Source organism: Plecotus auritus, assembly GCF_963455305.1.
Source record: "Plecotus auritus genome assembly, chromosome: X".
Lineage (NCBI taxonomy): Eukaryota > Metazoa > Chordata > Mammalia > Chiroptera > Vespertilionidae > Plecotus > Plecotus auritus.
Genome location: NC_137784.1, coordinates 145852696 through 145868016, shown reverse-complemented (window position 1 = coordinate 145868016; position 15321 = coordinate 145852696). Strand labels below are relative to the sequence as shown.

The 15321-nt window shown below is 41.2% G+C and overlaps 1 protein-coding gene across 1 annotated transcript in view; it reads left to right on the top strand.

The window, feature by feature from the left end:
• The window catches only part of OTC (ornithine transcarbamylase), a 62473-nt gene extending 50454 nt beyond the window's left edge, over window positions 1–12019 (top strand). Inside the window, exons 9-10 of the mRNA XM_080652331.1 lie at window positions 4481–4618; window positions 10173–12019. Of these exons, the coding sequence (XP_080508457.1) occupies window positions 4481–4618; window positions 10173–10232 (198 nt within the window). The 3' untranslated portion in view covers window positions 10233–12019. The remainder of the gene's footprint in view (window positions 1–4480; window positions 4619–10172) is intronic.
• The last annotated feature ends 3302 nt before the right edge of the window (window positions 12020–15321 follow it).

Genomic DNA, 15321 nt, shown 5'->3' with positions numbered 1-15321 from the left:
GTGTTTAGAGACATAAGGTTACTTCTGTTACATGCAGTTTCTTCTGATTTCTTCTCTAAGAAAAGCCCCATAATTATGTTCTTCAGGCTAGTCCTTAACTATGTTTTCTAAGGACTCAAGTCCAGTTGAGTTTTGCTAAATGCCTGCAGGGCATTCTCAGAGGAATCCCTTCAGATACTCATGAAAGGCATTACATGAGAAGGTGTTAATACACAGCTGGCAGGACCCCACTCCCATAGGATTGCTGAATCAGTAGGTCAGGGGTGGGACCCAATAAATTACATTTCTACTAGGTTCCCAGATGATGCAGTGATGCTGCTCTAGGGTCACACTTTGAGAACAACTGTTCTGGAGGAAACCCCTAAAAGTCAGGTGGACATTGGGATTTTGTCAACAGAGCAAGTAATCTGTTTTAGTGTAGAAAAGGAGTAAGCCATTATAATAGATATTTATTGATAAAGTAATATACAAATATAAGCTCCTTATTTATATATGTCACTAAAATGAAGTTTGAAAAATAAAAAAGTGAAAAATCTCTTTCCTCCATCCCCTTAACAGTAACTATTCTCACAGGTAACCAGTGTTTATAAACTTGATGTGTCTCTTTGCAGAACTTTTCTGTATACTAGAGGCCCGGTGCACAGATTCGTGCACCAGTGGGGTCCTTTGGCCTGGCCTGTGCTCTCTTGCAATCTGGGACCCCTCGGGGGATGTCAGAGAGCCAGTTTCGGCCTGATCCCCGCAGGCCAGGCTGAGGGACCTCACTGGTGCACGAATCTGTGCACGGGGTCTCTAGTATGCATATAAGATCTTTGGTTAATCTCTTCCCACCCTTCCCCGTTCTCCCTTCCCTCTGAGATTCATCAGTCTGTTCTATGTTTCCATGCCTGTGTTTTCTGCTCCTGCATTGAGCATCTGCCCCCTGGTGGTCAGTGCACGTCATAGCTACTGGCTGGTTGGCTGGTCACTTAGGCTTTTATATATATAGACTAGGGGCCCAGTGCATGAATTCGTGCACCTTGAAAGGAAGTCTGGGCCGCAAGGCTATGGTGGGCATAGGGGTGGGTCTCAGCTCATCCTCTGCACCCCTGCCTAGCCCCTCCCGCCGTGGTCCGCAGCCCCCTTTCTGCCGGCAGCCCCACTCCTGCCACCCGGCAGCTCCCACGTGCTGATGGCACTGGCCCAGTTTGCACCTGCTGATGGCATGGAGTGATTGGGCTGCCCCGATCACCCCTTAGGAGCAGGGGGTGGTGGAGAAGCCCTGAGGGGCGATTGGGCCAACAGCTGCCGCTCACACCTGCTGATGGCACCGAGCGATCAGGGTTGGCACCGAGCGCTGGCAGTGGGTGCAAGTGGCAGCTCCAGCGCTGGATGCAGGTGTGAGTGGCAACTCTGGTGCCGGCAGTGGGTGCGAGCACCAGGCGGGATTGCAGCGTGCAGGAGCAAAGAATTTTCAGAAACCACCAGAGACTCGCCCCAATGATAGCAACTGGTGCCCTGCCTTGGTCTGGTGCCCCTGCTCACCTGCTCCACTATCCCACCACGGCTGATGCCCACCATGTTCTGCACTCTGCCGCCTGCTGCTGAGACCTGCCATGTTCCACGTGTGCCCCCAGGTGGTCAGCGCACAGCATAGCAACTGGTTGTTCAGTTGTTCGGTTATTCTGCTGTTCAGTCTATTTGCATATTAGGGTTTTATATATTCGTATACTAGAACCCCGATGAACAAAGATTCATGCAAGAATAGGCCTTCCTTCCCCTGGGTGCTGGCACCGGCTTTCCTCTGGCACCCAAGACCTGGGCTGCTTTGCTCCTGTCACTGCCAGGCACCCGGGACCCAGGCTGCTTTGTTCCAGCTGCCACCAGGCATCTGGGACCAGGGCTGCGTCACTCTGGCCGCTGCTGCCACCCACCAGGGGCGTGCTCCAAGCCGTGCCGCGGCCGCTCGGAACACGCCTTCACCCCTGGTGTGTGTCTGCTGGGGCTGGGGGTGGCATGCAGTCCCCTCCTGCCCATCTGCACGTGTAGCTCCTCCTGAGCAGTCATGATAAAGCCTCCTCCTGAGCTGGTCGTGACGCCTGGCTAATTTGCATATTACCTGTTTATATATATCTTACCTAAAATAGACAAACATGTAAATTGACCATACCTCCACTACGCCCACAGCCAATCAGAGTGAATATGCAAATTAGAAGGCCAAAGATGGCGGCCGCTCAGCTGTTCAAGGCATGGAGAGGCCAGGCGGGGCAGGACTCCTGCTATGACAGGGAGGGCAGGGGGTGAAGGCATCTACAGGAGCGGAGTGCTGCAGCGAAGACAAGACTGCAGACTCTGGAGTCTGCAGTGAAGACGAAGATGTCAGACTCCGGCCAGAGTCTGCAGCAAAGCAGCGAAAATGAAGATGGCAGACTCCAGCCGGAGTCTGCAGCAAAGATGAAGACAGCAGTCTGCAGTGAAGATGGCAGACTCTGGCTGGAGCAAAGGCCTGGGTCCTGGGTGCCGGAGGAAAACCGGTGCTGGAAGCCAAGGGAAGGAAGGCCTATTGGATGAATCTCTTCATGCAAAGGGCCTCTAGTAGATAGATGCCTATGTATACAACTATTGGTTTATCATAAATGGTATATTACACATTTTATTCTGACTTACTTTTTTCACTTAACAAATCTTAGATTTTTTTACCTATTCATTTAAATATTTTCATTCTTTTTAATGGCTGCATAGAATTCCAAAGTATGAGTGGACTATAATTCACTTAAAATATTTCCTGTTAATAAATTAGACTATTTGCAATTATTCCAATTACAAAAAATACTGCAATGAACATCTCTATACATATTTCTTTATGAAAATACTAGAGGCCCGGTGCATGAAATTCGTGCACTGGGGGGGGTGTCCCTCAGCCCAGCCTGCACCCTCTCCAATCTGGGACCCCTTGGGGGATGTCTGACTGCTGGTTTAGGCTTGTGGGATAGGGCCTAAACCAGCAGTCGGACATCCCTCTCACAATCCGGGACTGCTGGCTCCCAACTGCTCGCCTGCCTGCTTGATAACCCCATAACCACTCCCCTGCCAGCCTGATCAATGCCTAACTGCACTCCCCTGAAGGCCTGGTCCCCCCACAACTGCCCTCGCCTGCTGGCCCAGTAACCCCCAACTGCCCTCCCCTTCTGGCCTGGTTGCCCCCAACTGCCCTCCCCTGCAGGCCTGGTCCACCCCTCCCCCCCACAACTGCCCTCCCCTGCTGGCCTGATTGCCCACAGCTAACCTCCCCTGCTGGCCATCTTGTGGTGGCCATTTTTGACCACATGGGGGAAGCCATATTTGACCACATGGGGGCGGCCATCTTGTGTGATGGTGTGAGAGTCAATTTGCATATTACCTCTTTATTATATAGGATTACTGGAGAATAGATCCCTAGATGAAAAATTTTGGGATGAAATAGCACATACTTTTTAAAATAAGGGAAATGCTGCTAAATTGCCCATCAGAAAGGATTTACAACTTATAGTCTCTCCACATTTTCTCTATCTTTATTTACATTTTTAACTTTAAAAATTGGTATTTCATGCTTTTCAAAATTTGCATTTTCCTGATTACTGATGAGATTAAATATCTTTTTTGTGTTTATTGGTTATTTGTGTCTTTTTCTATAAACTGCTACCATATCCTTTGCCCATTTTCTATTTTTTGCCTTTTATTATTGGTTATAGGAGTTATTTATATATTATGGCCAATCCCTTGTCATATAAGTAGCAAATCTTTTTTATGGAGAATTTTTCTTTTTTAAAATTTTATTTATTGGGGTGCCATTGGTTAACAAAATTATATAGGTTTCAGGTGCACAATTCTACACTACCTGTATATTGCATTGTGTGTTCACCTCTCCAAGTCAACTTTCATTCCATCACCATTTATCCCTCTTTCACTGGTATATGACAGGTTCAAATGTTATTCTTTTCCCTTGTCACTTTTCCAGTATTTAGAAACTCAGAGGTTCTGAACATAGACCTAGAGTGGAAGGTAAAACAAAATTTAAGTACAAAAGCAGTAATTCGGAGGTAAGAAATTATGATGGAATATAGTTTTCAATTTATAAGTGAACAACAGAAATGGATGGGAAAATGTAACTTGTAGGAATTAACTGTTGGGGAAAATTAAAACTGTTAGGACATTTGCATCAAGAATAAAATATCTAGTACATAGTGCCCATAATCCTGTTTAATGCACTCCTATCTCAGCGCTCTTCTTCAAAATTGTTTTTAAGTGATAATAAAGTATGCTTTAAGTGCTAAAAACCATAATTTGGAGATAAGCTCAAAATATAACACAATCACATAAAAGTAACTTCTAAAATATATTGGGGGATAATTGGTCACTTTTGCTATCAACCACATATTACTCATAGAGTTCTTTATTGAAATGTCTACTATCCCCTTAGATAGAGTACCAGAAAACTGAGTTATCCCCATTTTTTCCTTAGACTGCTGAAGTGGCTGCCTCTGACTGGACATTTTTACACTGCTTGCCCAGAAAGCCAGAAGAAGTAGATGATGAAGTGTTTTATTCTCCACGATCACTAGTATTCCCAGAGGCTGAAAACAGAAAATGGACAATCATGGTAAGCAAGAAATGGGGAATGAAGAGTAAGGAGTTCTTTCTATGGCCCTAACATGGTCATTCATGCTTTTTGGCAAATAATAAGCAACTGAGATTATCCAACTACTTTACTTACTTATACGGCATGTATTTATTACAGAAAGTTCATAACAGATTATTATTGTTATCATTTATAGTATCTTTTAATTGAGTAAAACTAATCTCACTCCAAATATATCTATTTTAATTGAAATTCTCACTCCTCTTGATCAGTCGGATCACCAGCCAGCATTGCCTGCCAACCATTATAGTTTTTATAATTCTTATTTTATAATCCCCTTGTGAATGTGTATAGTGGCCCTTATTCAGTGCCTGCTATAAAATGGGCATTTAAAGTAATTGTATTTCCTTCCTCCTCTCCCTTCCTTTCATAACTTGCCTAGATAATTACTTTGGTTTTCTACTTGACTTTGGCCATACATACACATTTGTTTTTAGGTATGGTACATTTTCAGAATTGCAGCAAAACTAACTTAAAAGTTATTGATTTCTTTAACATAATGCTACTACTTTTATCTTTATCACTGCTATTCTAGAAAATATTAACCTCAAATCTCTGCTTTACAATATCTCAAACATCACCTTCTTTTCTGGATAACTGGATACTGACGTGCTATAATTTACTACCGTCATTTTTTTAGCCTTTATTAATTTAAATGATCTCAATTACTATGCAAGCCAGGGTTTTACTGGCAAACAATAGTGTCTACTCTAGCTAGGTAAATGGAAAGGAATTTATTAAAAGACATTAAGCGGTTCCCAGAATATCTGGGGAAAGAAGATATAGCAAATCATTCTTGGATACCACACGTTCAGAAACAACACAGGCAGGAAAATTGCCCAACAACATTGTGGCACTTTTGTAGCCAAAACAGCACACGTAATCTTGTAACTAAGGCCTTTGAAACTAAATGCTGGACCAGATATCTCTGCATATGGACCAGAAGATCCAATCTCCAGATCATGGTTTCTACTACATTTAGTTCACTTATGGCTCCATGTCTTGAGTAGAAGCAGCTAAGGGGCATGTCTGCACCCTTAGCTGCAAGGTAGTCTGGGAAATGTAATCTATAGCTTTCAACCTCCGAGTAGTGAAAACCAAGGTGAAAAGAACTATCTGCTAATTATCTACTAGTGCCCTGGTGCACAGATTCATGCACATTGAAAGGAAATTAATTAGAAGGAGGCCAGTGGGGCTGGACTGGGCGAGAAGGGCCAGACATGCTCTGGAGCCAACCTTCCTTGGTCCCTCCCCAGCTGGCCACACCTGGGGTGGCACCACAGGTCGAAGATCATCTGCAGAGTGAGTGGGATCCCTGAGCAGGTGGGGTCCCTCAGCCTGGCTTGTGGGGATTGGGCTGAAACCAGCTCTCTAACATCTCCCAAGGGGTCTGGGATTGCGAGAGGGCACAGGCCAGGCCGAGGGACTCCAGCAGTGCACATCAGGGCCAGGGAGGGTGGCGGGAGGGCTCTAGGGCGTGTCCGGCCCGTCTCTCCTAGTCCCGATCAGCTGGACCCCAGCAGCAAGCTAACCTACTGGTTGGAGCGTCTGCTCCCGCTGGTCAGTGCAAGTCAAAGTGACTGGTCGAACAAACAGTTGGACACTTAGCATATTAGGCTTTTATTATATAGGATTCTATAAATGAGGATTGATAGTTATTGTAAGCATTAAAATAATAAATGTAAAGCACTTAATATGGTATATAATACATTGTAAATATTATTATAATTATCACCATCAGCATCTTCATTATTGACCCAACACAGTGACCAGCAGAAATTCAAGCTCTACTATGGCTGCTTGAAAGCCAGTCATGACTCCCTTAACAATGAAAAGTTGTATACTGGGCCTAAAATTTGTTATAATAAGAGGGAAGATTTTTTTTTTTTACTGTACCTTATAGCTTGGCACTTTAGGATGCTAACTCTGGCCAGATGGCAATTGCAATGCCACATATACCAGTGCTTCTTGAAACTTTAATTTCCATTTCAATCACCTAGAGATCTTATTAAAGTGCAGGTTTGATGGGGCCCAAAATTTAGCATTTCTAACAAGCACCCAGGTAATGCAGATACTTCTATCCCGTGGACCACATTTTAAGGAGCAAAGATCTAGATGATGAAAAAGAAAATGTGTGGGCAAACAAAAGAACATAAAAACTGGAATCACATATAAAACAGACAATAGCAAGCATCCACAGGGAATATAAAACAAAAAGAAGAGAGAAAAGTGATGCTTTGATCATCCTTCAGATAATATGCTCACTCAGCAAATGCTTAAAAAAAATATGTGAGCTATCCAACCATATACCTCAGGAAGAAACATAGCAAAAAATTTTCCTCAAGTTCTATTCTTGTTTTTCTTTGTCAGATATTTATTACAGATTTATTACATTCAGTATATTGAGGGAGCACAGGTGTTTCAGTTCTTAGAATAAAGTAAACCTAGGAACATTAGTTTTCAGAGCTTGAAGAGACCTTAGAATTCATCTAAACCAACCTCCTTATTTTACGGGCTAGGATGCTGCAGTGGAAAACAGATCTGATTCACTCACAGTTAGCTACAGATGTGGGACTTGAGTGTGGGTTTCTTGGACCAGACATCTTTTGGCAGTTTTAGTTTCACCTCTTCAGTCAAGCCCTATTCTTTGTCAGAAGATGATTGAAGTTACAAAGATAAATCAACCAAAATCTGTTAAAATAGTTCCTTTTAGAAATTCAGGGTGGAGAGTCTATAATACAAAGATAATTGTTACATCTCTAGGTCACAGTTTCCTGTAGATCAAGCTATATAGATGGCAAATAATTTTTAATCCTAGGCCCTCAATATCATCAATAAGCTACTTAGAGTCCTATGTTAAGAAGGTTCTAAGCTTGCCTGTGGTATGGGAAAAAGTGGCGTGGCTGACTAGTGATACCTGCCATAGATTATATCACACATGCTGCATTCTTTGTCTCTAACCTAGATGATTTGTATGTCCCATTGAGTTAAGCTCACTTCAGCAATCATATACTGAACATCTACTGTGTGCCAGGCCCTCTGCTAGGCATTGAGGCTTTAAAAAATGTATATTGTGCAGTCCCTGCAGCCTGTACAGTTCATAAAAGCATAGTATTTTCAAGTGAGATCTTAGAGACTGTGTAGTCTAAATTCTTATTTTATAGGCAAAGAAATTATTTTTAGACAGCTTATTTAGAATGGCATTTAGGCTCAGCACTTCTTGTTAGATTTTTCTGGGATGTTCTAAAGGCACAATACCTGTTTTCCTCTTGAACTTTCTTATCCAATACAGTTGCTATTAAGTCCATGTGGCTATTTAAATTTAAACTTCTACTAATTAAAGTATAATAAATTTTTAAGATTCAATTTCTCAGAAAACTAACCACATTTGAAGTGCTCAATAGCCACATGTGGCTGTCAGCTACACTAATTTGTGTTTGCCAACACAAACATAGATTTCCATTATTGCAGTAAGTATTTTATAGTCTCTTTCTTCTTTTCATGTTAGGAGTGCCAGATAAAATACAGGACATCCAGTTAAATTGAAATTTGAGATAAACAAATAATTGTTTAGTATAGCTAATTTTCCATGCAAGATTTGGAACATAGTTATAGTTAAACAAATTTGTTGTTTATCCAAAATGCCAATTTAACTGCCTTTCTATATTTACTTTTTAGCTAAATCTGGAAACTCTATTCCAAGTTGACTTTCTAAGATTTTACTTTTAAAAATAAATTTGATATATGCAATGACAATTAAGAACAACAACCACAAAAAACAAACAAACAAACCCTGAGATATGATCCCAAGAACCTATAAAAAAGCTTAAAATATTTTACCTGGAAGATGTTTTTAATCCCAGAATTTAGCCTTTCTACTTTCTTCTTGTCATTCAGATCGAAATTTAAATGTCATTCCTTTAACAAGGTCTTCCTTGGCCATCCACTCTTAAGTGGTTCCCCAAGTCCGTTTATACCATTTTTATTTTATTTTCTAATGGCTTTTATCATTACCTGATCTTTTATTTGTTTGTTGTCTGTCTCCCCACTATAATGAAACTCCATTAAAGCATTGATCTTGGCTGTAATGTTCTTTGTTATACCTAGAATGGTGCCTGGCAAATACCCTAAATATGTGCACAATATATTTTTGTAACCTGAAAGCAATATAGGGTACTTGTTCTAGAACATAGGCTTTGGAAATCAAGTTAAATTCTTGCCTCCCTGTAATCTTGATCAAGTACCATAACTTCTTTAAACCCAGTTTATTCATAAAAATGGGGTTAAAATAGAAACAACATAATAAGATTGTGAGTATTAAATGAGGTAAGAGTAATCTGAGCATTGTGGTCAAGCTCTAGGGACAGACAGATGCAGATCCATCCCTTACAACCACCACTCATTAAAATACATATGCCTCAGTCACCTCATCTATATTTTATCTCTCTTAACAATTCACACAGTAGAAAAGGATATTAAATGGTAGGATACACATAAAGTACTCAGCACAGGGCCCTGCACATGGTTACTGCTCAACAGATATACACATTGAACCCCTTTTAAATATAAGACCTGCACTTCTGATATAGGCTAGGAACACATGTGGAATATGGTGGAAAAGAAAGAGCAAGTACCTGTAAGGTAGTAAAACTACCTCTTAAGACTGGAGTCAGAGAAATCAGGGTCCAAACCCAGTTCTGTATTATCTATTATTACCAGGGTAGATTTGAATAAATGATAACAACAGAAGCTACCTTAGAAGGTTTTTTCATTAAGTGAAATAATGCATAAACATTTATTTCTGGCTTACCACAGCACCTAGCACAGAGCTTGGCAAATATTTCTTAACTCACTAAAACATGATAAGGCACTTAGTCTGGCACATAGTAAACATTCAATAAACATTTTTGTTTATTGAACGAACATTCATCATTGTTTAATATTATTACTATTGCCATAATATTGGAAGTTGGGAAGGGTAAAAGTGAAAATTACCATTTGTGGCTGATAGTCTAATGGGAAGCTGTACTCTTGGTTATACATTTTTTTTTTTCATGAGGACTCAGATTCAGATAGACATTATTTGTTAGCCCAGATGATTTACTTTTATTATTTTACATCTGATGTAGATTACAAGTGCCAAACCACAGAATAAACATGAGGATGGGAGGAATTATATTTCTCAAAAACCAGCCAATACCTAGGTTTCACTTATGACTGGAAAATCTAATCATGGCTACCACCGTGATACCTCATTTCAACTAGTCCTGGAATGAGGCCCAAGTAAGCATGGTGTTTGTGCATATATTTGGGTCAGTTTGAGCTCTCGTGACCTTTTTTTATCTAAATAAAAATAAATATGAGATCAGAACTGTCTCCTTATAATTTCTTTGGGAAAACTTATTTTAACCACAGGCATTCAAAGGAGCAACCCAATTCCTCTTCCTTAGGTCCCTAAGCAGACTCTTGCTAATACCCATTTCTTTCTTTCTCTTTCTTTGTTGTGTCATCCTAGGCTGTCATGGTGTCCCTGCTGACAGATTATTCACCTCAGCTCCAGAAGCCAAAGTTTTAATGCTGTGATGCTTGTCAAGAGAGAACCAATGTTCTTCAGTAACAGAATGAGTCTTTTATGGGGGAAGGAGAAGAGAATCTAAGAGAAATAAACAAATCCTGATACATGGAATAGGTGAACAATATGATATTGCTTTGCCATTGTGAAACTTTCATAAAGCCCTTAAGTATTGACTTAATCAATGCTCTAATTCAAAATTTCTGAGTTACATTTAGGTATCATATTAATAACCATATACATTTGCCTCAACTAAACATAAAATACTGTGTTTATAATGCATAATGTCTAAGCCATTAAATGTAATCTATGCTTATTACCTTAATAAATTATCACCCATGTTAATTTATAAGTAAACATTTACCAGGCAGTCAGCTGCTGGTAGATCTGTGGGCTATGCTCATATCCCTCAGGACTAACAAAGAAGCCAAATGATCCATCTTACTGATATATTGCAATTTGCAGGCAAATGAGGTAGACAGGCATTCGTTTATGAAGGCAGATGAGGAAATTCTTAGAAAACAGCTATAACTATGCCCAAACTCTGGAGTTTTTTCCAGTGATTTGTGGGAAGGAGGGTCCTTCTGGAGCACACATCTCTTTTCTGTAATGAATACTTAATGTTACAACACTAAGGAAACATTTGTGAACAGTGGTAAAACTATGGATACCTGGCTAGGAATGTAAAATCCATTGGAGTGAGTGACATTTTCATAGGTTCAAATTCTTTAGCAGGAGCAATTTAATTTTTTTTCATGTTTGTGCTTATCATGCATCTACTCCCAACACACACTGGATATTTCCATAAATCCACTATTTGTCATATTTTAGCCCAGTTTCCTCCAGTTTTTCTTCAGAATAATAAAATTTGCATTACTGATTATCATGTAATTAAAGCTAGGTGTCTCTTGTGGGTGACTAAAATTTGAAATGTTGAATTATTATGATATAATTTGAAAATTTTTACTTGAAAATTTAAGTAACATAAATGAAACTTAAAAACAATGTATTTTACAGAGGATAAAAACGTAATTACCTTTACATTATATCTCCCCCATTAGAAGAATGCTTTCAGGCTGGTTGATTGATATTTTCAGTAGATATCTATGACTTAAATGAGTGACTAAGAGATGAATTACAAATTAAATTTGCAATGAAGATGCAATAAAACATATTTTGTAGGGGCAAAGGCTCATAATGTTACAGGAGAAAAATAATTTTTTTCTAGTAAATATCAAAGGTGACTTTTGTGTCTATGGTAGTTTATAAGAAAAAAAAGAGTAGAGTTTAGTGGACTATCTTTTTTCAGCAGAGGGTATAGGAATGCTTTAACAAGAGGGTGTCATGTGGATTGTTGAGATTCTCCCTGAAACTGCCTAAATGTAAAGAACACAATCCTGAGTATCCTTCCACTTTCTAAGTGGTCCCCCATGGTAATGAGCTCTCATCTCTTTACTAGTTATTATTTGAATCAAATGAAAGGTATAATCTCAGTCTCTCAATAATAAGGAATTTATAAACATTTTCTTGCCAAGATGCAGTCACTTTACATTCAAAAAGCCCCAAAGCTTCCTTTTTTTATGTACACCCAATTTAATATCTTTCTCAACCCGAATCTGTAGAAATTTACTTGCTTTCTTAATTTTTCATCTTAAGAAGACTTTAGTTATATTATCAGGAATAAAGAAAACAGGAAAGGAAAAATTAGCCTTAATTTTTCCCAAACTATTTTTACCCCCTATTTCGTTTTACCCTTGCCTCCCTCATTCCGTTTTCTATGTAACCACTGCAACAAAAAAAGATGAACAAAAACTCTAGGAATGACCCTTGGGTCTCTGGTGTACACAATAGAGCCTACCCATTTTATTAATATAACTAGTCAAAAAGTTCCTTTCTTCTAGGCTTTCTCTACTGTAACATTGGAAGTTAAAACATCAAGATATTACACTGCAATAATTTCAATGTCACAGAAGATCATCAGTTGTTTGGGTTTTTTTCCCCCAGTGATAAGCTTCTAATCAGATATTCCTAATGGATATTATGCTAATGACTTGACTATCGTAAGATCCTTAGGCAGAAATATGTGCACAGATTAACATGGCAATGCTACATTAGACCTCATATGCAAGCAACACTAAAACCTCAGTTATTATTTCTAGTCTGCAGAGGCAAGATTTTTTAAAGGAAAGAAAAGGGGAAAAAATAGATACAGAGGCAAAGAAGCATTGAACAGACTGTCAAACTACAGCGGGAAGGCAGGGGAGGTTGGAGGGGGGGCTGTAAGAGATCAATCGAAGGACTTGTACGCATGCATATAAGCATAACCAATGGATACAAGACACTGAGGGGGGCGGGCAGGTAAAGGCATGTACTGGGGGGTAGGGGAAGCTGGGGGGAGGTCAATGGGGAAAAAAAAGGAGACATATGTACTACTATTTGTAATACTTCAAACAATTAAAAAAAATGTCAGGACCCCTTCAACTAATATAAAAGTTTCAATGCAAAACTTCTCATGTGATAAAAATGATGAATGCATACAGAGAGGGTATCCATAACACATTCTTTTGATGGCCTTTTTGTCTTGAAATCTCTCATCAATATCTAGATTATGGAGATGGTGAGCATGTCTTGAGACATGGTACCACTCAGCAATTTTGTAGGACTGATGTCTTTTGACAAATATGAAAGGCCATATCAAAGAATTAAAAAACAGTCAAGTCACAATGATCAGATTCCTACAACCAGGAACACTATATACTGACATACAAGTTGTGCTCTGTGCAAAGGTCTCAAGTGAAAAGTATAAGGGTTGAAACATGGTCTGTATTTCAGTTACCAAATCTTGTGCTTCCTTACAGGCCTTACAGCCAGAGGAAGGAGTGACTTTTTTGTTTTAAGTCACACAAAGGGCCAGTATCTGGTAGGGCTGGCCCTACCATCAACTTTTTTTTTAAATCCTCACCTGAGGATATTTTCCATTTTTTTTTTAGAGAGAGTAGAAGAGACAGAGAAAGACAGAGAGAAATATTGATGTGAGAGAAACACGTAGACTGGTTGCCTCCTGCATGCACCCTGACCAGGGCCTGGGCTGGGGAGGAGCCCGAAACCAAGGAACATGCCCTTGACCGAAATCGAACCCTGGACCCTTTGGTCCACAGGCCGGCGCTCTATCCACTGAGCCAAACCAGCCAGGACCCTACCATCAACAATTTACATTGAGACATTTTTTTCAATATCACCTTGTATTTGATTAAAATGAGACACTGGGAACCACTTAGCCCACAAAGTTGGACTCTCACCCTCATCCCATCACCAGAAGTCCACATCCTTGATTAGCTTTCCCTGTAGCTAACTTGCTTCCCTTCTCCTGAGAGTGCTTCCTCATTAAATTATTTTGCATAAGAATCCCCATCTCAGATAGAAACCAAGATGGCGGCATAGGTAAGCACCTAAACTGCTGCCTCGCACAACAATTTCAAAACTACAACTAAAAGACAGAACAAACACCATCCAGAACCACAGGAAAGCTGGCTGAGTGAAAATTCTACAACTAGAAGGAAAGAGAAAAGCTCACAGAGAATTGGAGGTACGGCAAAGGGTCTTTGTGCGCGCAGAGAGGAAGGGCGGCTGAGAGCCTGGCTGACTTTCTCTGGCGGAAGGGGGAAGGAAGCCCCCGACCGCACTGAACCCCAGTTCTGACTGCACTGAACCCCAGTTCCAGGCGAGCCCCTGGGGACCCACGCTCTTACGGGGGGAGTCTGGACTCTCGGGCGGAGACTCGGGAGCCGGGGAAGGCGGAGGACTGAAAGCGCGCGCGCGTGCCAGTGCGCACAAAGGCTGCGGAGGTTGCCACAGGCTTTCCCTAGTGGAAGGGAGTAGGAGGTTCCTGACTCCACTGGGCCCCAGTTCTGACTGCACTGAACCCCGGTTCCAGGTGAGCCCCTGGGGACCCACGCTCTTGTGGGGGGAGTCTGGACTCTTGGGTGGAGACTCGGGAGCCGGGGAAGGCGGAGGACTGAAAGTGCGCGCGCGCACGCCAGTGCGCACAAAGGCTGCAGAGGTTGCCACAGGCTTTCCCTAGTGGAAGGGAGTCGGAGGTTCCTGACTGCACTGAACCCCAGTTCCAGGCGAGCCCCTGGGGACCCACACTCTTGTGGGGGGAGTCTGGACTCTCGGGCAGAGACTCAGGAGCCAGGGAAGGTGGAGGTCTGAAGACGCGCACGTGCGCGCAAGGGTAAGGCTGACAGGAAGCCAAGACTGAGACTCCACCCCATCCAAGCTGAGCACAGAGGCTATTGCAATTTGGCAAGTCTAATCCTATAAGGCTGTATCCAGCACCGAACTTCTCCCAGCATAGACACAGCTGATCCTTACAGCCAACTGGCCTGGAGGTCAATTCTTCCCAGTGATACCAACAACAATCAAGACTTAACTACAACAAGGCTGTACACACAGTCCACAAAGGGGTGCACCAAGAGTGTCCACCTCAGGTTAACTGGGGAGGCAGACCCACTGGGCCATATTGGAAACCTAGCACACAAATCTACCTTACCAACTCAGGGAAGCAGTGAAAATGCGACGTCAAAGAATCAGATCACAAACGAAAGGAATGGAGGAAAACAAACGACTGGATATAGAATTCAAAACCACGATTATAAGGCTTTTCAAGAATATCCTAGAAAAGGCCGATAAATATAACGAGACCCTCGAAGATATGAAAAAGGACCAACTAGAAATTAAACATACACTGACTGAAATAAAAAATATTATACAGAGACCCAACAACAGACTAGAGGAACACAAAAATCAAGTCAAAGAATTGAAACACAAAGAAGCAAAAAACACTCAACCAAAAAAGCAAAAAGCAAAAAAAAAAAAATCCAAAAAGTTGAAGCTAGTGTAAGAAGACTCTGGGACAACTTCAAGCGTACCAACATCAGAATTATGGGGGTGCCAGAAGAAGAGAGAGAGCAAGATACTGAAAACCTATTTGAAGAAATAATGACTGAAAACTTCTTCCACCTGGTGAAAGAAATAGACTTACAAGTCCAGGAAGCGCACAGAACCCCAAACAAAAGGAATCCAAAGAGGA